Below are 23,861 nucleotides of genomic sequence, written 5' to 3'. Positions count from 1 at the left end.
AGCAATCAAAACTACTTGGTACTGGCTGAGGAACAGAGCAGTGGATCAATGGAATAGATTGGGTACACAAGATTCAACAGTCAATGACTATAATAATCTACTTTTTGATAAACCCCAAACCACAGGTTTTGGGATAAGAATTCACCATTTGACAAAAACTGCTGGGAAAACTGGAATATGGTATGGCAGAAACTGGGCATAGACCAATATCTAACACCATATACCAAAATTAAGTCTAAATGGGTGCATGAACTAGGTATAAAGGATGATACTGTAAGCAATCTGGGAAAACAAGGAATAGTTTACCTGTCAGATTTATGGAGAGGGGAAGATTTCATGACCAAACAAGAATTAGAGAGCATTATAAAATACAAAATGGATAACTTTAATTACATGAAACTGAAAAGCTTATGTACAAAGAAAGCCAATGTGACCAAGATTAAGAGGGAAGTGGGAAATTGGGAAAGAATTTTTACAACCAATGTCTCTAATAAAGGCCTCATTTCTAAAATATACAGAGAATTGAGTCAAATCTATAAGAATATAAGTCATTCCCCAAATGATAAATGGTCAAAGGATATGAACAGACAGTTCTCAGAGGAAGAAATTAAAGGTATCTATAAGCATATCAAAAAATGCTCTAAATCACTATTGATTAGAGAAATGCAAATCAAAACAACTCTGAGGTTCTACATCTCACCAGTGAGATTGGCTAAGATGACAAAACAGCAAAACAATAAATGCTGGAGAGGATGTGGAAAAATTGGAATACTGATTGCTGGTGGAGTTGTGAAATGATCCAACCATTCTGGAGAGCAATCTGGAACTATGCCCAAAGGGCTATAAGTAATTTTATATCCTTTGGCCCAGCAATACCATTTCTAGGGTTGTATCCCAAAGAAATCACAGAAGTGAAAGACTCATATGTACAAAAATATTTATAGCAGCTCTTTTTGTGGTGGCAAAGAATTGGAAATTAAGGGGATGCCCATCAATTGGGGAATGGCTAAACAAGTTATGGTATATGAATGTAATGGAATATTATTGCACCATAAGAAATGAAGAGCAGATGGACTTCATATCTACCTGGAGAGGCTTAAACAAACTGACGTTGAGTGAGAAGAGCAGAACCAGGAAAAATTTGTATACAATTACAGATACAACATATGTGTGAAGACCAACTTTGATAGACTGGACTTTTCTCAGAAATACAGGGCTATAAGTAAACTCCAAAAGACTCATGATGGAGAGAGATGCCTACATTCAGAGAAAAAAACAGAAAGAACAGAGTTTGAATGCAGATTGAAGCAAATTACCTGCTCTCTCTCTTTCTTGTTTGGTTTGGTTTCCTCTTTCCCATTGTGCATTCCATCCATTACAATCCTTCTTTTCAACCTGACCAATGTCTAATGTGAAAGTATCTGCAGATCCTATACCTGATTGTACCATGGTGGGGGTGGGGAAGGTGGGAAGGGGAGGGAGGGGGAGAAAATTTGAAACTCAAAGAACCAGGGAACTGAATCTTGTAAGCTCAAAGTAATCAAATTAATAAAGAAAAAAAAAGAAACAGAGTTTAGTAATAAAATGTAGATATATAGTATTGTACTTGTGTCAAATGCTAAAGTGATGTAACATATGAAATGTATCATTTTCTTATTTTTTAAAAGGTTTCTATACCTTCTACTAAATATTAGCACTTCTTTGAATCTAACAAGTCTTGGTTCTAAGCAGGGGAAAAAGAATTAGAGGTCAAATTCTATCTCCACACATTTTCCTGTAGATTTTAAAGTTATACAGTCCCAGTTATCATAAAAACATAAGTTTTATATCTTAAAGCTAGAAAGTATATTACTCTAAGTTAACAAAATTATAAAAGAACATACCTTAAAAAATAAATGTAAGATGCCTTCTTCTGCTCCATAAATTAATCCAGAAGCAATTACATAGGTTGAAAATTTTCTGTTCTGTTAAACATAATTCAAAAGAATGTTATATGTAATATTATAATCTAATACTAAAATTTTATAGTGCAAAAATTGGTACTTTAGAAGCTTACACAACTCTATTAGGCTATGGATTAAGATACAATAAAGTATACTAACAATGCTTAGAGAAAGGGGACAAAGATAGGAAAAAAGAGGGAAGAAGTTAATAATAGCAAGTTATACGTATATAATATTTATTAACAAAGTATATGGTTACAAAGTGTTTTGCATGTGCAATTTCATTTGATACTGAGAGCAATCTTTTAAGACTGATTAGTATTTTCCCCTTTTTAACAGATCAAGTGACTTGTACAGTCACATAGTTGGTAAATGGCAAAAGTGGAATTTGAATCCATGTTTTCTGACTTTGAGCAGTATTTTTTGTACTAGGAGGAGAAATAAAAAGGAAGAAAAGTAGTACCTAGGAGTATACACAGCATATCAATCAATTCATCACATATCATTAAATCAGGAACACTTAATGAAGAGTAATTACTAGTATTCCTGTAGTCAGTGAATGGGAAAAGTCCATGCAATTCTAGTGGTACCTAACTTACTTAGTACTTTTTTTTTGTAGAAGATGAGATTTTATTTTTTTCCAATTTATTTACTAATATTCAGTTTTCAACATTCATTTCCACAAGATTTTGAGTTACAAATTTTTCTCCCCACCTTTCCCCTACCCCACCCCAAAATAGCAAGCCTACTGAATACCCCTTCCCCCAATCTGTTGTCTCTTACATCCTCCCTCATTCCCCCCATCCCAACTTTCTAGTAGGGCAAGATGGGTTTCTACCCTCCAGTGCCTGTATATCTTATTACCCAGTTGCATGTAAAAAGCAATTTTTTAAACATTTTTTTCCCTTCTTCCCTCCTCACCACCTCCATTGGGAAGATAAGCAATTCATTATAGGTTGCATAAGTGTAGTTACACAAAACATTTCCATAGTAGTTATACTGTGATAGACTAACTGTAATTCCTTCCATCCTATGCTGTCCCCCACTTATTCTATTTTCTCCTTTGACCCTGTTCTTTTTCAAAAGTGTTTGCTTCTAACTGCCCTCTCCCCCAATCTGCCCTCCTTTCTATAACTCTCCCCTCTTATCCCCTTCCCTCCTATTTTCCTGTAGGGTAAGATACCCAACTGGGTGTGTATAATTTAATGAGAGTAAGGCTGACCCATTCCTTTTCACCTTCCTGCTCTTCCCCTTCATTGTAACAGTTTTTTCTTGCCTCTTTTATATGAGATAATTCACCCTAATCTATCTCTCCTTTTCTCCCTCTCCCAATATATTCCTCTCTTACCTCTTAATTTTACTTTTTTAGACATCATCCCTTCATATTCAACTGATCCTGTGCCCTCTGTCTATGCATACATGAACATACATATGCACACACTCACACATACATTTATACACACACACCTTCCTATACATACATATATATGTATGTATACATATATCCATATATATTCCCTTCAATTATCCTCATACTGAGAAAAGTCTTACGAGTTATAGTTAATTGTTTTTCCATGTAGGAATGTAAATAGTTCAACTTTAATAAGTTCCTTGTAATTTCTTTTTCCTGTTTACCTTCTCATGCTTCTCTTGCTTCTTGTATTTGGAAGTAAAATTTTCTGTTCAGCTCTGTTTTTTTCATCAAAACTGCTTGAAAATCCTCTATTTCATTGAATGACTATATTTTTCCCTGAAGCATTATACTCAGTTTTGTTGGGTAGGTGATTCTTGGTTTTTGTTGTTGTTGTTGAATTAAATCTTATGCTTATTATCATTCATTTCCACAAGATTTTGAGTTACAATTTTTCTCCCCAATTTTCCCCTACCCACCACCCCAAAACATCAATCCCACTGAATATCCCCTCCCCCAATCTGCTCTCTCCTTTATCTTCCCCCATCCTGCCTCTGACTTTCCAGTAGGGCATGGTGGATCTCTATACAGTGCCTGTATATCTTATTTCCAAGTTGTATGTAAAATAATAATAATAATGATATATTTTTAACACTTGATTTTAAAACTTTGAATTCCATATTCTTTCCCCTCCTCCCTCATCACCCACCCTTACTGGGAAGATAAGCAATTCAATATAGGTTGTACATATGTAGCTATGCAAAACATTTCCATAGTGGATATATTGTGAAAGATTGACTATATTTCCCTCCATCCTATCCCACCCCCCACTTGTTCTATTCTTTACTTTGATCCTGTCCCTTTTCAAAAGTGGGTGCTTCCAACTTCCCTTCCCCTCAGCCTGCCCTCCCTTCCATCATCCTCCCTCTCATCCCCTTCCCCCCTACTCTCCTGTAGGGTGAGATACCATATTTAGTGTATATGTCATTCCCTCCCTAAGCCAAATTCATTGAGAGTAAGGTTGACTCATTCCCTTTTTCCTTCCTGTTCTTCCTCTCCATTGTAACAGTTTTCCCTTGCCTCTTCTATATGAGAAAATTTACCCCATTCTGTCTCCCCATCTCCTCTCATTATATTCTCTCACCTCTTAATTTCACTTTTTAATTATCATCCCTTCCTACTAAATTGGTCCTGTGTCCTCTATCTATGTACACCTGTACACATATATACACACATTCACATATGTATTTATATGCCCACATAATCTCCCATATAGACATATATATGTATAAATATACACACATATACATACATATGCACATACATATACATATACACACATATACATTTCTATTCCCATATACCCTCTTATATAGACATATATATGGATGTATACATATATATATATACACACACACATTTCTATTCCCTTCAACTATTCTCATACTGAGAAAAGTTTCATAAGTTACAATTGTTGTTTTTCCATGATGAGATCATGTAAATAGTTCAACTTTGATAAGCTCCTTATGATTTCTTTTCCCTGTTTACCTTCTCATGCTTCTCTTGCTTCTTGTATCTGAATGTCAAATTTTCTATTCAACTCTGGTTTTTTCATCATGAATGCTTGAAAGTCCTCTATTCAATTGAAAGATCATATTTTGCCCTGAAACATGATACTCAGTTTTGCTGGGTAGGTGATTCTTGGTTTTAATCCCAGCTCCTTTGACCTCCAAAATATCATATTCCAAGCCCTTTGATCCCTCAGTGTAGAAGCTGCCAGATCCTGTCTTATCCTGATTGTGTTTACACAATATTCAAATTGTTTCTTCCTGGCTGCTTATAATATTTTCTCCTTGACCTGGAAACTCTGAAACATAGCTATAATATTCCTAGGAGTTTTCTTTTTGGGATCTTTTTCAGGAGGTGATTGGTGAATTCTTTCAACCTCTATTTTGCCCTCTGGTTCTAAAACATCAGGGCAATTTTCCTTGATCATTTCTTGAAGGATGATTTCTAGGTTCTTTTTTTTTTGATCATGGCTTTCAAGTAGTCCAACAATTTTTAAATTATCTCTCCTGGATCTATTTTTCAGGTCAGTGGTTTTTCCAATTAGATATTTCACATTGCCTTCTATTTTTCATTTGTTTGGATCTGTTTAATAGTATCTTGATTTCTCATCAATTCACTAGCTTCCATTTGCTCCAATCTAATTCTGAAGGAATGATTCTCTTCAGTGAGCTTTTGAGAGTCTTTTCTATCTGGCAAATTTGGCTTTTTAAGGCATTCTTCTCCTCATTGCCTTTTTGAGCCTCTTTTGCCATCTCAGTTCATCTATTTTTTAAGGTGTTATTTTCTTCAGTCAGGTTGCTGACTCTCATTTCATGATTTTCTTGCATAATTCTCATTTCTCTTCCCAATTTTTCCTACACTTCTCTTATTTGGTTTTTCAAAATCCATCTTAAGCTCCTCTGTGGGCTGTAACCAGCTCATATTTTTCTTGGAAGCTTTGGTTACATTCACTGTCTTCTTCCTGTTCCATGTTTTGATCCTTTTTGTCCCCAAAATAAGATTGTAAAATCAGATTGCTGAGCTTGCTTTGCTTCCTCTGCTTGCTCATGTTGCCACTTAATTACTTGACTCTTGAGCTTTTTGCCACAGTAGAACTCTGCTACCAGAGAGGGGAATTTTGTCCCAATTGCTGAGATATTCTCAGCTGCTGTAACTATTAGTTGGCTGCCCTCTCTGAATCCTCCACATGCTCTGGCAAACTGGTCACACACCCTAGGATCTCCACCCTAGACAGTGATCCAGATCCAAGCAGGCTAAAGCAAGGGTGATTACCCCTCAGACTGGTCTCTTGGTCCCCCTAAAATCTGCAGGCCAGGAGCTCTGAAGCAGCCATGTGGTGGTGGCTGCACGGCCACCATGCCTCAGCCACTTCTCCCTCCAGGGGGCAAAGGCCGAACCACACTCCTAGACTCCTGGTTTCCAACATCCACACTGCACTGAACTCTCACTTTGTCCTTAGAATCTATGGGTTGATAATTCTGGAAACCAACACAGCTGCTGGTAATCTGAAGTCCCTCCAGCTGGCAATTGGATGTGACTGCCCTGGGGCTAAAACCTCCAGCTCATGCAGGGCTGGACTTGGCTCCCAGAGTGCTGTGCTGGCCCCTGCTGCTGGGCTGCCTTCAGTGGGAAGTTAGCTTCTCTCTGTAATTTCGTGAGTTCTGTAGCTTCAAAGTTTGTTTTGAGTAATTTTTTACATGAATTGGAGGAGGTGGAAGTGGGAGCCGCATGGAAGTCCTATTTCTACTCTGCCATCTTGGCTCCAGCCCTTATTCTTGGTTTTAATCCTAGCTCCTTTGACCTCCAGAATATCATATTCCAAGACCTTCAGTCCCTTAATATAGAAGATGCTAGGTCTTGTGTTATCCTGATTGTATTTCCACAGTACTCAAATTGTTTCTTCCTGACTGCTTGCAGTATTTTCTCCTTGACCTGGGAACTCTGGAATTTGGCTATAATATTCCTAGATGTTTTCTTTGTGGGATCTTTTTCAAGAGGTGATTGGTGAATTCTTTCAATTTCTATTTTACTTAGTACTTCTAAGTACTAGTTTCGCATTATGGCAATTTCGTTCAAAACTTAGTCACTTGAGGGGCAGCTAGGTGGCTCAGTAAGTAAGGTGCTGGCCCTGGAGTCAGGAGGACCCAAGCTCAGTTCTGGCTTTCATTCCCAAAAAAGGTTTCTATAGTCTGTTTGTGCTTCCTCTGCTTGCTCATATTGCCAGCCAATTACTTGACTTTTGAGCTCTTTGCCATGGTAGAACTCTGCTTCCAGACTGCAGAGATCTATGTCCCAAATTGCTGAGGTTTTGCAGCTGCCAGAACTGTTAGGCAGCTGCCCTCTCTGCAGCCCCCACAAGCTTTGGCACACTGGCCACACACCCCAGGGGTAATTAACTCAGATGGCAAAAGAGGCTCAAAAAGGCAATGAGGAGAAGAATGCCTTAAAAAGCCAAATTTGCCAGATAGGAAAAGTCTCTCAAAAGCTCATTGAAGAGAATCATTCCTTCAGAATTAGATTGGAGCAAAAGGAAGTTAGTGACGATGAGAAATCAAGATACTATTAAACAGATCCAAACAAAAACTTAGTCACTTGGGAACCAACCTGCTAAATGTAACATAAAATTGAACCTTTTCTCATGAACTGAATGAAACAGAATTGGAAAACATTTTAAGTAGTATTGATTCACTTACAATGCAAAATATTATTTGGTTTGTGTTTACTGAGTGATACATCTAAGAGAAATCAAATGGATTATTACATAATTAGTCCTCCCAAGTTCTTTGGTAATAATTATTTTTTCTTAATTCAATTATTTTCAGGTCTGCATTATTTCCCTTCTACCTGCTCTTTCTCCCTCTCCCATATTGAGAAAGTAAGAAAAACAAAACTCATTACAAATATGTATACATAAAGCAAAATAAGTTCTTACACTGGCCATGTTAAAAAAAATATTTCAATAGTAATTTTAAATCCATTATTTCTTTACCTGGAAGGAGAGGGTATATTTCATCATGAGTCCTCTGGAATTGTGGTTGGTTGTTGTGTTGATCAAAGTTCTTAAGTCTTTCAAAGTTGCTTGGCTTTACAACATAGCTGTTACTGAATAAACTGTTCTCTTAGGTCTGCTCATTTCACCTTGCATCAGTTCATATAAGCTTTGCCAGGTTTTTATGAAACCATCTTCATCATTTCTTACAGCACAATAGTATTCTATCACATTCATATACCATAGCTTATTCACCCAGTCCCCAATTAATGAATTGTCCCTCAGTTTTCAGTACTTTGTCACTATGAGAAAAGCTTATACAAATATTTTTTTGCATATTTAGGTCCCTTTTCATTTTTCTTTGATCTCTTTGAAGTATTGACTTGGTAACAATTATTAAAATTTCATTAATTTTTCAGGGGACATATATTCTCCCACAATTACTTGCAAAGAGCCTTTGATAGGCACTCAATGAATATTTTAAAAATGTAACATGATTTACTTTCAACAGTGAGCTAGTTAAACTGACTTAGTAATTACAGTAAATTCCAAATACTAATTATAGGTGAGTAAGACATCATATTTGAATTAAAGTAGCAACCACCTGAAGGTTTGGGCACAGACTCAAAAGAAAGTATATGTATGGGGGCAGTATATAGCTATTAGGTAATAAGTCCACTTGGACAATTTATTCAGTAATTTAGGCAAAAGTCAGTTTGATCAAGTAAACCAATAAATGATATGAATAAATGTCCCAATGGAAATGAATTATTCCTAAAGCTGTTATTTTTTTTAACATTATTCATCATAGTCTTATAAGATCATAGCATTTTTCTAAGAGCTAGAAGGAATCTTAGAGGTCATCTAGTAAAACTTGCCAAAGAGAAATCTGAGGCTCAGAGGGATTCCCTATAGATACTCTGTTTAAAGATGGTCTCCCTTCCATCTTAATTATATCAAGTCCCAGTTTATTGAAGATCTCCTAAATGAAATCCTTAATCACACAAAATAGTTCAACTTAATTACAGACATGGAAATAAACAAGGAACGTCTTTTACCTAGACTGGCAATTAGTTGTATATGCAACCCTCAAAGCTGGTCTCTCTATTCTCTCCTGGACAGGAGGTTAAATGACAAGGTATGTGATCTCATTGAGGTGATATTGCCTATAGAGATACAGATCTCAACCTATCTATGTCTGCCCACTCATTCATTTCTTCTCATAAAGTGACCATAAGTGGCCTACTCAACATGCTGTGGGTCTTTGTCCCTTTCTCCTGACACTGCAAGAATACCAACAAAATAAATGGACTGTCTTCCAGGTTCTTCTTTTACCTGTCTAATTGTCTTTCATCTCTTTAGCTAGATCAATATCCATCTTCCATTCCCTAAAGGTGTTCATTTCAGGGAAAACTATAGCCCTGATAGTAACTCAAGTCAGCCATGATTTCTGATTATACATGTACAAATACTGTTACTACAAGAAAGTTAAGTAAAGATAAGAGATTTTGACATTAAATACTATAACCTCTCTACTTGCTTGCTAAACGGTTAAAAATTTAATTTTTTTTGTGTGTGTGTGTGTATGAAGTCATTGTAACGTCTTATAAGCTCCCTGCTTGATTGTTAAAAGTTCAGTAGTTGTTGTTTTTCCCCACTGTTTGAATTCCTGAATTCTCTGAGAAGCAATCTCCAAGGCCACTAAAATAACAGTTTCCATCTCCAAGGCCATTCCCTAAGATAGTAGTGAGAAACTGTACTGGGCAGGCTGCCCATTCTGAAATAACAGCTGACTCTCAACATTGCTGAATGTATGCCAAGGGATGAGTAGACTAAAAGTACAGACATTTTACCTCTCACAATTATAGATAGAAAAGGAGTTTTTTTTAAACAAATAAGGGATAGAGAAGATCACAGGTGATAAAACAGATAATTTTAATTACATAAAATTGAAAAGGTTTTGCACAAACAAAACCAATGCTCTTAGAATTAGAAGAAAAACAGTTAAGTGGGGAAAAATCTTTACAGCAAATTTCTCTGATAAAAAATGTGACATCTAATATATATGGAAAATTGATACAAATATATAAGAACAAGAGTAATTTTCCAAAAGACAAATGGTCAAAGAATACTGATAAGCAGTTCGTAAAAGAAGAAATGAATACCACTAATATCATGTGAAACATACATCAAATAATTAATAATAAAATTAATGCAAATTAAAATGCCTTTAAGGTCCTGCTTCACATTCACCAGACTGGCAAAGATTGTGAAAGGAAAGGAAAATTACAATTGTTTATAAAATATGAGAGGACAGGCACACTAATGCGCTATTAATATAGCTATGGATCAGTGTTTCTTGGTCAGTTGGTTCCCTCCCCAAATTTCTAAAGCTACATAAAAAGTGAGACAGTAGTACCTACTTTGCAAAGTTTAAAGTGCTAGATAATTGTAGCTCTATTGGTTGTATTTAGAGTCTACTTTCTTTTGCAGGCACCTGATAGAAGCTGAGAGGAAGAAAATTCCCAGAAAATTTTATCAGGAAGAGCATCCAGACCTGACCAAATACATACGGAAGAGATTTATGCAGGAAGTGACAAGATTTGAAAAGCATTCAGGGATATTTCTCAAAGAAGATTCCAAAAATATGGAAAATATTACAGCTTATTTTATTTCCAAAAGGAGGAAACCAAGAAGACATTATCAATAGTAATCAATACTCCTAAGCTTTCACACAAAATTTTCTACAACAAACTACATATTCACTTTCACACAACTAAGAAATGTAGAGAATATAAGATTCCACTTTGTTTACTGTTTAAGTAAAAAAAAGTGCATTCTACTTATTAGAGGAAATTTCAAACTTAAATGTCTTTTCCCAAACAAGGTGCATAGGTGAAGATCATAAATGTCACCAAGAAGGCAACTGTTCAATGACCCACTGAGTGTCAACCTCAAATGAGGCATATACATACTATATGTCTCTCTATTTTAGAGTATTCCATATTCACCAATGTGGTGGAGCTAGCCTGGTACAAGATCAAAATAGAAGACTGATCCCCTATTAATGGAAAATTTCTACAGATGCTCCTGTTTGTAGATGGCCCTCTGCCAATGTCCTGGGTAGCCTTTCTTTTGGTCAGTGATTTATATGACTGCTATGGTCTGGTTCATGATTAAAAGTGTTATTACTTCTTGAATTTCTACCTATATAAATAAGGCTAAGTGAGGGACCAAGTCCTTACCTGGAATTAGATTCATTTATGACTTATTGCATACTAAAATTTTGAGTATCATGCCCATTTTGTGAGAATCCTTTCCTTAGCAGAAGAAATATTTGTATTAAGTATAATTTTCACCCTTTTCTGTTTGCATTTTTAAGTTTTTTTGTGAAGCATTATTGCTTGTAACTTTACCTATTAAAAATTCAACAAGTAAAGAAAAAGTGAAACTTGCTGGTCACACATCAGAGAAACAAAACCTGTACTATGCTACTTTTCTACCTCAAACAGGTGTGGGAGTTAACCATTGCTGTGGGAATCTTTAGATTCATTCATCACAGGCTTTAGAGCAACACTGGAGATAGTAGTGTTCCAGTATCTTTCTTCACTCACAGTGGCTTAATGAAATATAGCATCAAATAGTTTCTGATATGTTTGGGGCACAGTCTCTTCCCCAATAAAACCCTATTTCCTTGGGAAGCTTTACAGAAAAATTCCCCTGAGTTTTTGCTGAAGTATTATTATATGCTGGTGGTATCTTTTGGCAATTCTCTTAGCCCTCCACAAAACTGACTCCCAGGGTTTGTTGTGTCATGGTTACCTTGCACTCTCAAAGGTCTGGCATGTTAACTATGCCCAAAAGGCTTTGGACACAATTTCACTGGTGTAGGACATCTGCCTGCTAAGTAAGGACCAGCCTAGTGGAGGCAATTCAACAGTAGACTGGACACTAAGTAGGGGAATAATTCTTTGGTTGTTGCATGCCATGAAAGAAAGGGAAATACAAAATTACCCTCAGTTTTTGAGGTCTTCTTTGACTTTTGCAGTGATGATGAAAGAATGGAAGAAAAAGAAGAATGAAAATGTGGAAACTGTCTATAAACATTAACTGTTGGACCTTAAATGTGAGGTCCTTGTGTAGTGACCAGTGAGTAGACATTTTATAGGAGTAACTATATGATATTAATTCTGATATTATTGATGAAGCTGCAATTAAGAAGCAGCATGATACACTGAAAACAGCATTGGATTTGAGGTGAGAGTATCAGGTTTCAAAACCTAGGTAGCCATTTGCTACCTCTGTGCCACATCTTTCTCATCTATTTCTCTTTCTCCCACTCATATGACCTCAAGCCTAGTTCAGGCCCTTATCATCTCTCATCTGGGTTACTGAAATAGTTTCCTAATAGGTCATCCTGCTTCCACTGTCTCCTCCTCTTTTATCCATTCCTCATACAAATGCCAAATTAATGTTTCTAAGGTACTAGTCTGACACTTGGAACTCCTCTGCTAAAAACAAAAATAAAAACAAACACTTCAGTAATTTTTTTTTGCTTTAAGAAGAAAATATAAATTCCTCAGGTTGGTATGTAAGACCTTCTACAATAAGGTTCCAAATTATCTTTTCAACCATAGCTCATATTCATCTCCTTCAAGCACTCTACATTCCAAACAGAAAACTACTAGCTCTTCTCTGAACTGGACATCCCATCTTTTCTAGGCTGTTCTCCATTCCTAGAAGGAACACTTTTTTTTTGAGAGGGGGAAGGCAGGGAGATTGGGGTTAAATGACTTGCCCAAGGTCATACAGCTAGTAAATGTTGAGTGTCTGAGGCCAGATATGAGTTCAGATCCTCCTGACTCCAGGGCTGGTGCTCTATTCATTGCACCACCTAGCCACCCCAGGCACACCCTTCTTAACTTTGACTCTCAGAAGTCTTACGTTTCTTCAAGACTCAGCTGAGCTGCTATCTTCTACATAGTACCAGTAAGGTTCTTTTTGAATTACCCTTCACATATTATATTTTTCTTCACCATAGTTGTATTCCCAGTATCTGGCACAGTGCCTTGAAAATCATAGGCATACTTAAGAAATATTTATTAAATTGAGATGCCTGATGCCACAGAAATGAGTTAAGAGAAGCAGAGATGAGACTATGGACAAAATAGCTGACTCATAGGTAAAAAACAATCTTAAAGTTGGAAGGAACCTCACAAGTCATCTTGTCCAAGGCCCTCTGTACCACCCCTGGCAATTCTTCATCCAGCTGAAACATCTAGGAAGCCAAGCACTCAGGAACATAGAAGGAAGATTCTAAAAATTAACATTAAGGTAAAAGCAAATAAGTAGATCCTGTAAGATACTAGAAATTAATTTTGTATCTTTCTGTCATACATTCATGTTTCTTGCTTGCTTTCATTTGCTAAATAAATCAAACTTTACCTCCAGTTGGGGTCAGTTCTGTCTCTCCAGAAGTCACGGGGCAGAAACTGAGGCCAGTGAAAAGCAAATTCTCCAGGGTGGGAGTAGGCTGAGATAGCTATGAAGTCTAGCCCTTAGAGGATCCACTATCAAAGGAGAAGAAGAAAGAAAGTGAGTGATAGAGGAATATAAAGAAAAAAAACCTGAAAATTACTAAAGATCGCACAGGGAAGAAAACAGTACAAATAGATAAATCAACAGGGAAGATATTAACAATAGAAAGGAAGATGGCATCCAAAACATCTAGACAAGTCCAGACATCTCTGAATAAATACTGTGAAACAAAGGAAAATGAATCCATGTCCAATAAGGCAAAGGCCATGTGGATATCCAAGAGATTATGGAATCACAATGGGATGTTCCTGAATGCTTTAAGAAACAAGAACTGTAAAAGCAGAGTTTATGCCTTGCACAGAAGAAATTGGCAGAATAAAAAAAACACAAATCCATAGTGTTAAAGTTAAAGTCTTTCCAAAGAAGGAGAAGAGGAAAATTGATTGGGAATGCAAATATACAGAAGGGAGGGATAATCTGTAATAAGAGAAGCAAAAAGAAATAGCATTAAACATCATGAAATCTATAAGTAAAACATATTGATCTTGAAGACAGGATATGTAGAAACAACTTAAGGATCATAGGCCTCCCAGAAGACAAAAATGTAAAAAAAAAAAAACCCAAACCTTGAATAAAGCAAGAAATGAGAAAACTTCCCAGAATTCTGAACACACACAAAATAAATGCTAATGGAAAGAATCCACAGATTGGCTGCAGAAAACAAACCCATGCTACAAACTCCAAGATATATAGTGATTAAACCAAACAATTCCAATGACAAACAACGAATTCTTTGAGTCACCAGGAGAAAGACTTTCAAATATAAAGGAAAAAGAAATTCAAATAATGCAAGAGTATTCTGCACTCACCAGAGAGGAGTGGAATGTGTTCTGAAGAGCAAAGAGGCTCAAGCTACAACCCAAAGTGACATCCCTACAAATCTGAGCCCAATTATAAATGAAAAAAAAAAACCATGTGCAATAAAAGAGAGACATTTGAAACATTAAAAACAAAAACAGATGTGTATAGATTATTTGCTTTGCAAATATCATAGACAACACTCATAAGAATGGTAAACAAATACAACAACCAAGGAATTAATAAGTAATGAACCTAATTAACTCGGAGAAAAAAGACAGGGAAAATCCATGAAAGAGACCTCACAGGTTGCTTATGTAAAATGAAACAAATCTGTGTCAAATGTTAATTCTACCATAGCTTTTATGTGTAATGCTATTGTAATTTGCATTGAGTTGCTTTATTTTTCAAATGTGGGAGGAAATAGCTTTACTACAGTCTGCTATGGTCAGACCTAGAGCACTATTCAGTTCTGGTAATCAGTTTAGGAAAGACATGGACAAGCTGATAGATATCCAGAAAAGGAGAGGCCTGGAGAACATGACTTAAAAGTAATATTTGAAGGACCTGGGAAAGTTTAGCTTAAATAAGAGAAGGCTTAGAAATGGTGATGTGGATAGAGAGTTGGCCTTTTAGGAAGACTTGAGCTCAAGTCTTGCTTCTGATATATGCAGTCCACAAGAACTCTGGGCAAGAAACTTAAGCTCTCAGTATCCCCAGACAACTCTCTAAGACAGTAAGTTATAGGTGAGTTGTTGAGACTCCCATGAAGTCACAGGTCTGGGAAGAAGAAAGAAGAGCTTTAGAGTGAACATTACAGCTGTCTTCAAACATGTGAAGGGCTGAATGCTAAGTGATAAACTCTGGGTAGAAGATGTAAAAATGTATTTAGGCTTAGTGCAAAAAAAATGTCTTAACAATCATAACTATTTGTAGTACTTATATCATAGTTATAGGGTTTAGGCTCTGGGAACCCCTTTGAATCTTCCCACTTGATGAAGAATTTGCCTGAAGTCATAAGCCTTTCATTTTCACTGGGCACAAATCTCTGTTACTCCTAACCTAGCCTGGCCCTCCACTGTCCAGTTACTTCTCACTCATGATCCTATTAAAATATCTATATCCAAATCTATACCTTTAAACTAGCCTAGCCCTCCATTGTCTGTCACCTCCAGGTAGCCTTCAGCTATTTCCTACCCTTAATCCCATTCCTGGAGTCTGACCAGTCCCATCGAGATCCTCCTTAGATGCCTCCTCAAGACCCTCCTCAAACCCCTTCTCTAGACTACCCCTAGATCCCTCCCACAATCTTTCTGTATATAAGATCTATCTTGCCTCCATGAAGGGGCTGAGATTCAATCTAACGCAGACTCAGTCTGTGTCAGATTGTTCTGACCCGCTTGTCTAATACAAGCGTCACAAATACTTAAGCTCTTTAAGAGTCTACCCATTAGGGTGAATCTTTAATACACTTTGTTTAACTTTGGCTGAGAGAAGGCTTGATTGGAATTCATTTGGCAGGACTTGGCATGTCGCTATTTTGGGGTCTTGAGCACCCCTAAGCCCCCAAACCTCAACAGTAGCAAGGAAATGGAAACAAAGTAGATGCTTATAGTTGGCTAAATAGATGGCGGTACATGAATGTAATGGAATACTGGTTAATTGTAAGAAATGATGGACATGAAATATTCAGATGAATATGCTTATATGAATCAGTGCAGAGTAAAGTAAGCAGAAGCATGAAGACAATATAAACAATGACTACCATAATATAAATGAAGCAAAACCACCACTACCACAATAACAATTGATCACTGTAATTAAATTAACTAAATTTGTCCCTGTAGAAATAAATAAGAAAATACACCTCTGATGATTAAAAAGATGTGGGGCTGTGCATATGAAACTCTGCACCTACTACCAGACTAAGTTCATAGGTTGGTTAGTTTTGCTGAACTGCTCTTCTTTTTTTCTTTTTGTGATATTGTAAGGGTGTGTCACTTTCAAACCTTGGGAGATCTGTAGGATGTAAGGGGCGGGTTAAGAAGCATTTTTTTAAGGGGCGGCCAGGTAGCACAACCAGTAAGAGCACCGGCCCCAGTGTCAGGATGACCTGGGGATCAAATCTGGGCTCAGACACTCAGCACCACATGCAGAAATAACTACCCATGTAACCTTAAGCAAGTTACTTAACCCTGATTGCTTTAAAAAAAAAAAGAAGCATTTACTATATGCCAGGCACTGTACTAACTACTGGGAATATGAGAAAGGGAAAAAAAAGTTCCTGAAGCTCAAGGAGCTCACAATCTAAAGATGGAGAAAACATATAAACAACTATGTATAAATGAAATATGGAGACAATGAGATTTATGGGGATTACTGCATTCAAATGCATTTTCACATTTTCATATATAAGTGGATCATGGTTGTAGAGATGACCACTTGGTCATAGTTTGGACCCAGATTGGCTTAAAGTGAATGTAAATAGCATTTGTTTCTGTTTTGGCCAGAAACCCTGAAGGGCTTCCCCTGAGTTTGTTTGTTTTTTTTTGACTAAGTAAAAAAGAAGTCATTCTCTACCTCATTTCTTACCTAGCCTTAATCACCAAAAGGGTGTGACCTCAGTCAAACTGAGACCTGTTAAAGACCTTAGGTTAAAAATATCTATATCTGGCCACTGGACCCAGATGGCTCTGGAGGAGAAAATGAGGCTGGTGACTTTGCACAGCCCTGCCTCACTTAAATCAAATTCATTTGCATATCATGGCATCCACTTCCTGATGTTGTGGTCTTCTTCTAGAACTAAGGACAAACCACAACAACAACAAACAACAAGACCCTGTGCTTCACCCTGATAGTTCACCTTGAGACTCTGTACCAAGGGTTGTGATTGCTTTGGCTGCATTGTGCGCTCTACATTTGTAAAGCCTCACTAAAGCAAGCATTCACATGGTGGTCAAAAGAAGCGGTACAAGGACACTCAAGATCTCTCTTAAGAACTTTGGAATTGATTGTGGGACATGGGAGACACTGCCCACAGCAGAGAAAGTGCTGTGCTCTATAAGCAAAGCAGAATTGAAATAGCTCAAAAGAAATGCAGAATGCACAAGTTTCGAATATCCACATCAAATGTTCACACAGACTATTTGTGCCCAACTTGTGGTAGAGCATTCCAAGCTTGTATTGGTCTGATGAGTCAGTTGGACAAAACAAAACTTGACATAGCAATTTCATTTTGGTTCTCTTCAAGAATGAAGGACACCAACCAACCAACCAACCAGCACTCTCAGGGGTATGGTGGATATTTACCATAGATGGAACTCTGGATTGTGGGCCAAGGAAATTGAAAGGATGCTTTTTTAACTACTGTTTTTGTTGTTAGTTGAGCAAATGACTTTGATAATCCCTAACTGAATATACCAGATGATTCTAAATGGGAAGCATGAACTTCATGATTCATGAGCTATAGTTTTAAGTAGCTACCCATAGTGTTACCCTTAGAATATGAATTTAGACAATTCCTTGGGGACTCAACATGGTAGTACAAGTGTAGGTTGAGAGAGGCAATTTCAAGATGGGATTATATCATAAAGAATAGCTCTCTGGGGCAGCCAGGTAGCACAGCAAGTAAGAGCACCGGCCCCAAAGTCGGGATGACCTGGGATCGAATCTGAGCTCAGACACTTAGCACCCACCCAGAAATAACTGGCCATGTAACCTTGAGCAAGTTACTTAACCCCAATTGCTTTAAAAAAAAAAAAAGAATAGCTCTCTGGGTAGGGAAGTAAAAAGAAGATATATTTGGAAATAAAAATGATGCAAAAACAAAAGTTATCAAAATTTAAAAAACAAACAAACAATTAGAACTCTCAACAGTAAAATAAGCTGCCTCAGGAAGTAGTTCTCCATGACTGGATATCTATAGGCAGAAACTAGATTACTGCTTGTTGAAGTAAGGTAAATAGGTGAGGGTGGGGTCAGATGAGCTCTGATTTCATGCTGTTCATCTGGATGATGGCTACAGAAGCTAGGCTAGGAGCTGGGCTGATGGCCTGAGGGAAAGCAGGTTTGCTGCTATTCCTGGGGCTTTTGAGTACAGGGTTCTGGACTTTCTCTGTTAGAATCTGAGGGAAGGTAATAGTTAAAGCGGTGGCAGTAAAACCTGCCTTTATATGCCACTTTTCATCTCTCCCTCAGATCTCCTTGCTGCTTTTGCTAGGTTAGTCTGACAGACCCACAGGTTGTAGTTGGTATTGGTGGTGGTGGAAATGGTGGGCTCCTTCTCCACAGGGGTCAGTTCTTTGGAGGATGTCTGTGGGGGTACGCTGGAATCAGGACTAGTAGTTGGGAGTGATGGTAATGTACTGTTATTGCTGGGGTTCTTGGTCTCACCTGAAAAGTAAATGAAACAGATATTCCTTCTACCACAGAGATTATGATATGGATGAGGAACCAGCAGAGGACACTAAGAAGGTGAAGTCCTACAGGTAGGAGGAAAACCAGAGAGATTAATATCATGGAAAACCTAAAAAGAAAGAGTATTCAAGAAGAAAGTACAGTGCCAAATGCAACAGAAATCAAGAAGGATGAGGACTGAGAACAGACCATAAGATTGGGCAAGTAAGAGATTACTGCAAACTCTGGAGATCATTCCATGATTTCTTGAGAGTCCAGAGAATTCTGTCTTTCGTTGAGAATGTTTCTTTTTTTTGTGTTATAATGGTAGTTTAAAGTGCTTTAATTTCTCTCTGAAGTGTTTCTCATTCTTCCTTCTGTTTGCTAGTTTATCTGCTTATTCGAGATTTTTATTAAGGCTTAGCTTTCTCTGGCTCTTTTGGTCTTTCATAGCATTTTTCTCTTACATTCTCCTTTACTTGCCTCTGGATTCTACCTTTACTTTTTGATCCTCTGACAAAAGAATTTCTGGCTCTGGCTTCTTGCTGCCATTGTACTAAGAAAAACACTGTCCCAGTCTCTATATTAAATTTCCAGATATTATTGCTGGAAACTAGAAGGTCATACCATACTGCCTGCTGAAGTTTGTGAAGATCAAGGCTGGGATACAGGACTTTAGCTTAATTTTGACTAGCTAGTTCTCTGACTTTCCTGATGTAGAAATTCGTATCTTCCCCTTCAGTTACTTGCTTCCAGATATTTATATCCTTATCTTCCCCTCCTGCCTTTGGTAAAACTCCATTATTTCCATGCTGCTCTTGTATTCACATTCTAAATAAGATTGCCGAAACTGATATCTGGGCTCAATGATTTTTGTATGCACTCTTAAGTGTAATAAAAACTATGGTACTATCTCTGCAGCATTGATTTAGTGACTGACAACAATAATCAATGAGTCCTGGATATTTTTATCTCAATCCCTGCTCTTTCCGATTGTGCACAGACCTCCAAACTTGGGTTGTTGACAGCCGCAGACTCTTTATTTTACATTGGTGTTGAGATCCCAATCTGATTAATCTACAGAGAGAGAAGACTGGCCCCAACTAGTCCTTCTCTCAGTCCTGATACTCTTTCTCCTCTACCCTGTGGCTCTGAGTATTGCATACAAATTTAAAATCTTCGACCATCTCCAGTTACTTGCCCTTTCTATGGGCAGAATCAACACTTGTATATTTTGTAGTTTGGATATGGGAGCAGTTCAGGCTGAATCATTGACATTGGTGGTCCCTATAGTCAGAGTGAATCACAAATTTGGGTGCTTGAATTCACTCTGACAGATATGAAGTCAGCTAGAGTGAGGACTGAAAAATGTGAATTTGAAGTATTTAAGCTGTCTAGTGTTTTTAAGGTTTTGGCCTTGAAGAAGTGTGAAGAAAACAATTACTGCAGCATCTTGCTGGTCACCTATCTACCACTGAAGCCCTATCCATACATTTCCGCATCATTCCCATCATACAAACACTGTGAGGTCTTATCTATTTTCTCCCATTAATTCTCCACAGACAGTCAACCTAATGTGTCAGTAGCTATTGACTTAGAGCAAAAACCAAAATTAATACTAAATCAGGGTACAGAAAAAAAAATGAAACATGGAATAAAATTGAGATAACTCTAACCCGACCAATTTATGCTGCTGATGACAAAAAAACAAGAAATGGACAAAATAACAGGCATGTACAAAGGTTATTGCTATTTCTTAAAGAAGTATAATCAATATAAATCAGTTGCCTTAGTGAGGAAATCAAAAGAGCCTAGAAACCTCCTTAGTTAGATAACCCTTGATCTCCTAAGTGGCAACTCAGTAGGAGTAACACTTGGAAGGGTTGTTAAAAGTTCTTTTTAAGTGACAATTAAGTCATATGCTTCAATATTTCAATAGATACGTGATTTATTGATGTGGATATTCTCTCTAATGGCAACATATCCATGCCTTTTAATCTTTTGCAACTCTTTTCAATATTTTCTTATAATTTCCTCAAGAGGGATGAACATCTTAGAGGGCTTCCTCTAGATATTTTGATATTATGGGGATATTGGTGCAACACTCACACTGTTCATCTGTTGCACTTTGCTTTCAATATATGGCAAATCCACCTACTTTCCTAAATGTTCATTTCCTAGAGGCTGCACAGAACTTTGGAAAGAGTACTGGCTTTGGGGTAAGAGGAATATGGGTTTATATTACTCATCTGATGCATCTGTGTGACACTTGGCCTCTTTGGGTCTTAGTTTCCTCACTGGTAAAATGAAGGGATTGAATTAGAGGATTTCTGAGATCTCTTCCAGCTGTAGATTTATAATCTTATGATCTTTGTAATTTCTTATGAGTGAATCATTGTTGACAATATTCTGTAGCTAACTTATTCTTTCACCTCTCGACTACCCTTTGGGTCACCTGAAATTCTGCTTCTTTAGAGACTGTGCTCTTTTATAACTTGTAGCCATATAGCCTCACTCACAGAATAATGATGTTAAAAAATATTGGGAGGTTTTTGTTTGTTTCTTGAGACAGGAGTCCATGACATTATTTTATTAAGTAAGTTTGATCAGTTTTATTGATAAATCTAGTCCAGTTTTTTATTACTTGTAATATCCCTTCAAACCACTTGGTGTCACCTTTTAACTACTGTTCTCAATTTGTTAGCTTCATTCTCACTTCATGTGGGAAAAAAACCTAACAACTGGTCATGTGTCCTTTTAGGCATGAATGGGAGACCTTCTAAGCAAAAACTTTCTTTCCAATGCTGTATTCTGCACAGACAGAATGTTGCCTTGTTAAAAGTAAGACTATTCTATAATAATAGTTGACATTTATATAGGACTTGTAAGGTTTGCAAAGTATTTTACATATAGTATCTCATTTGAGTCTCATGTAACTCTTGTGAGGTAGGTGCTGTTTTTAAGATGAGGAAACTGAAGTTCTGCGAGGTTGCCCAGAATTACACTAGGCATGCCACTGTGGTAAATGAGGAGGTTGGGGAGCTGAGTCCAAATGAATCAATGCTACATCCTTATGAAATACATCCTTTTCAAGCTCTTACTAAGTAAGCCTCCTTTTGTTAAATGTTAGATGATCTACAAGTGTCTCATTTCATTCTAGTCTGGAGTCAAAGTCAAGCCTGGTTCAGAACAGAGGTGTACATGGCAACTCACACCCAGTGTCATCACCCTGGCTGCTGCCCTGGCCAACAGGCCTTCCCAGTCTCTCTATAGTTTTAACTCTCACATGTATGCACGTACACATGTATATGTGTGTCACACACATATGTGACATATATGTGTATGTATATGTACATATATGTGTTGTTTCCCTGAATAACAATGTGAACTCTCCGAAAGCAGGTACTCTTACTTTTTCTATTTGTATCACCAGCAATTAGCATAGCACTTGGCACATAATAAGTAACAATAAATGTTTTCCCATTTTATTCTTACTCACCATGGGCTATTGAAAAAAGAATCAAATACATGCTTAGGGTCTATGGTTTGAGAAGCAGGAGGCAGAGGGGGTTGGTTCATCTACTGATCTGCCAGTGACAGGTGATACAATAAGCTTAAAATGATTTATATGTTTTGAAACATGAAACCCCAAGATGGTTCCCCTTTGGGATTTAATAAAGGCCGAATGAAGAAGTAACCAAGATAAAGACAGAAATGACTAATGGGAAGTTAGGATTGCAGGACACTGTGTGTATAGTTATATATTTAGCTTTTGGGATGAGGAAATGAATTGGAAAAGAGGAGAAAGTTCTATGTATATAGTTAGCATATATATTAAATTATCATTTTTATATTGTACCCAGTTAGATTAAGATGTGGCATATCACTAATAATTTTGTTTTATAATCCTAAATTATTCTTAGAGGATGACCTCTAATATATTGAATGGTTCCTCTATGCATGTTCTTTAGGCCAACAAATCTTTAATTGCTACAGTGCTTTCCACTGATCTCTTTAGGTCTATACCCCTTTCTTACAGAATATATTACTTCTTAGAATTTTGTAATTGCAAGTGCTTTAATTCTTTACTCTGAGAACATAAATTGATATTGTCTGCTAAACAATACACACATGCATATAAATTTATACATAACTGTATTAATAAATATCTTTTATCATCTTATTAATATCTTTAATTTAATTAATATCTTAATTTACTAGAAGTTCTTTCTACTCTATGGAATCTGAATTAGCATTTCACATGTAGAATCCAAAGTGAAAAAATGAAAACCATAAACATTTCTACTAGGATTTTATACCTCACTCGAGAGAGCAATCCAAAGCCATATTCCTCATACTTCCTAGGTAATTGGCATATATCCCATTAAATGTTATCTGCCTTCTAAGATATGAATGGAATTAATCCAAATTTATAAGAATAAAGACTATTCCCTATGGTCAAAGGATATGAATAGGCAGTTCTTAGAGAAAGAAATCCAAGCTATTGATAGGCATATCAAAATGTTCTAAAACACTAATAACTAGAAAAATACAAACTAAAACAGCTCTGAGGTACCAGCTTAAGACTGTAAAAGTTGACAAGAAAAAGAATTACATTCTGGAGGGGCTATGGAAAAACAGTCAAATTAAAGCAATGTTGGTAAGAACTCTGAACTGGTCTAGTCATTCCAGAAAGCAATTTAGAACAATGCCCAAAGCTATTAAAGTGTCTATATCTTCTGACCCAGTGATAGCCACTACTAGGTCTATACCCCAGAGAGGTCAAAGAAAGGGGAAAAGGACTCACACATAACAAATTACGTGTAGCAACTCTTCATGGTGGTAAAGAATTGGAAAGTGAGAAGTTATTAATCAAGTGGGGAATTGCTAAACAAGTTATATGATATGTAAATGAAGTATTGCTATTGTACTATAAGAAATGATGAAGGGGATGGTTTTAGAAAAACCTATGAAGATTTGTATGAACTGATACAAAATTAAATGAGCTAAAATCAGAACAAATTATGCAACATACTGTAAAGATAAACAACTTTGAAAGCCTTAGGAACTCTTATGAACACAATGCAACCCATTCCAGAGAATTCAAAATGAAATATGCTATTCACCTCCAGATAGAGGTGATGGCCTCAGAGTGCAA

At 36.9% G+C, this 23,861-nt stretch overlaps 1 protein-coding gene across 1 annotated transcript in view; it reads right to left on the bottom strand.

The window, feature by feature from the left end:
- LOC138173916 (adenylate kinase 7-like) overlaps nucleotides 1-23,861 on the bottom strand; it is a gene marked incomplete at its 5' end in the record, with an annotated part of 125,895 nt that overhangs the window by 59,898 nt on the left and 42,136 nt on the right. Inside the window, 2 exons of the mRNA XM_069103966.1 lie at nucleotides 1,884-1,964; nucleotides 18,543-18,700. Of these exons, the coding sequence (XP_068960067.1) occupies nucleotides 1,884-1,964; nucleotides 18,543-18,700 (239 nt within the window). The remainder of the gene's footprint in view (nucleotides 1-1,883; nucleotides 1,965-18,542; nucleotides 18,701-23,861) is intronic.

The sequence above is a fragment of the Petaurus breviceps genome, unplaced genomic scaffold, assembly GCF_028583685.1.
Source record: "Petaurus breviceps papuanus isolate PSGF00001 unplaced genomic scaffold, PetGlider_PUasm1.0 67, whole genome shotgun sequence".
NCBI lineage: Eukaryota > Metazoa > Chordata > Mammalia > Diprotodontia > Petauridae > Petaurus > Petaurus breviceps.
This window is presented reverse-complemented; position numbering and strand designations above follow the sequence as displayed.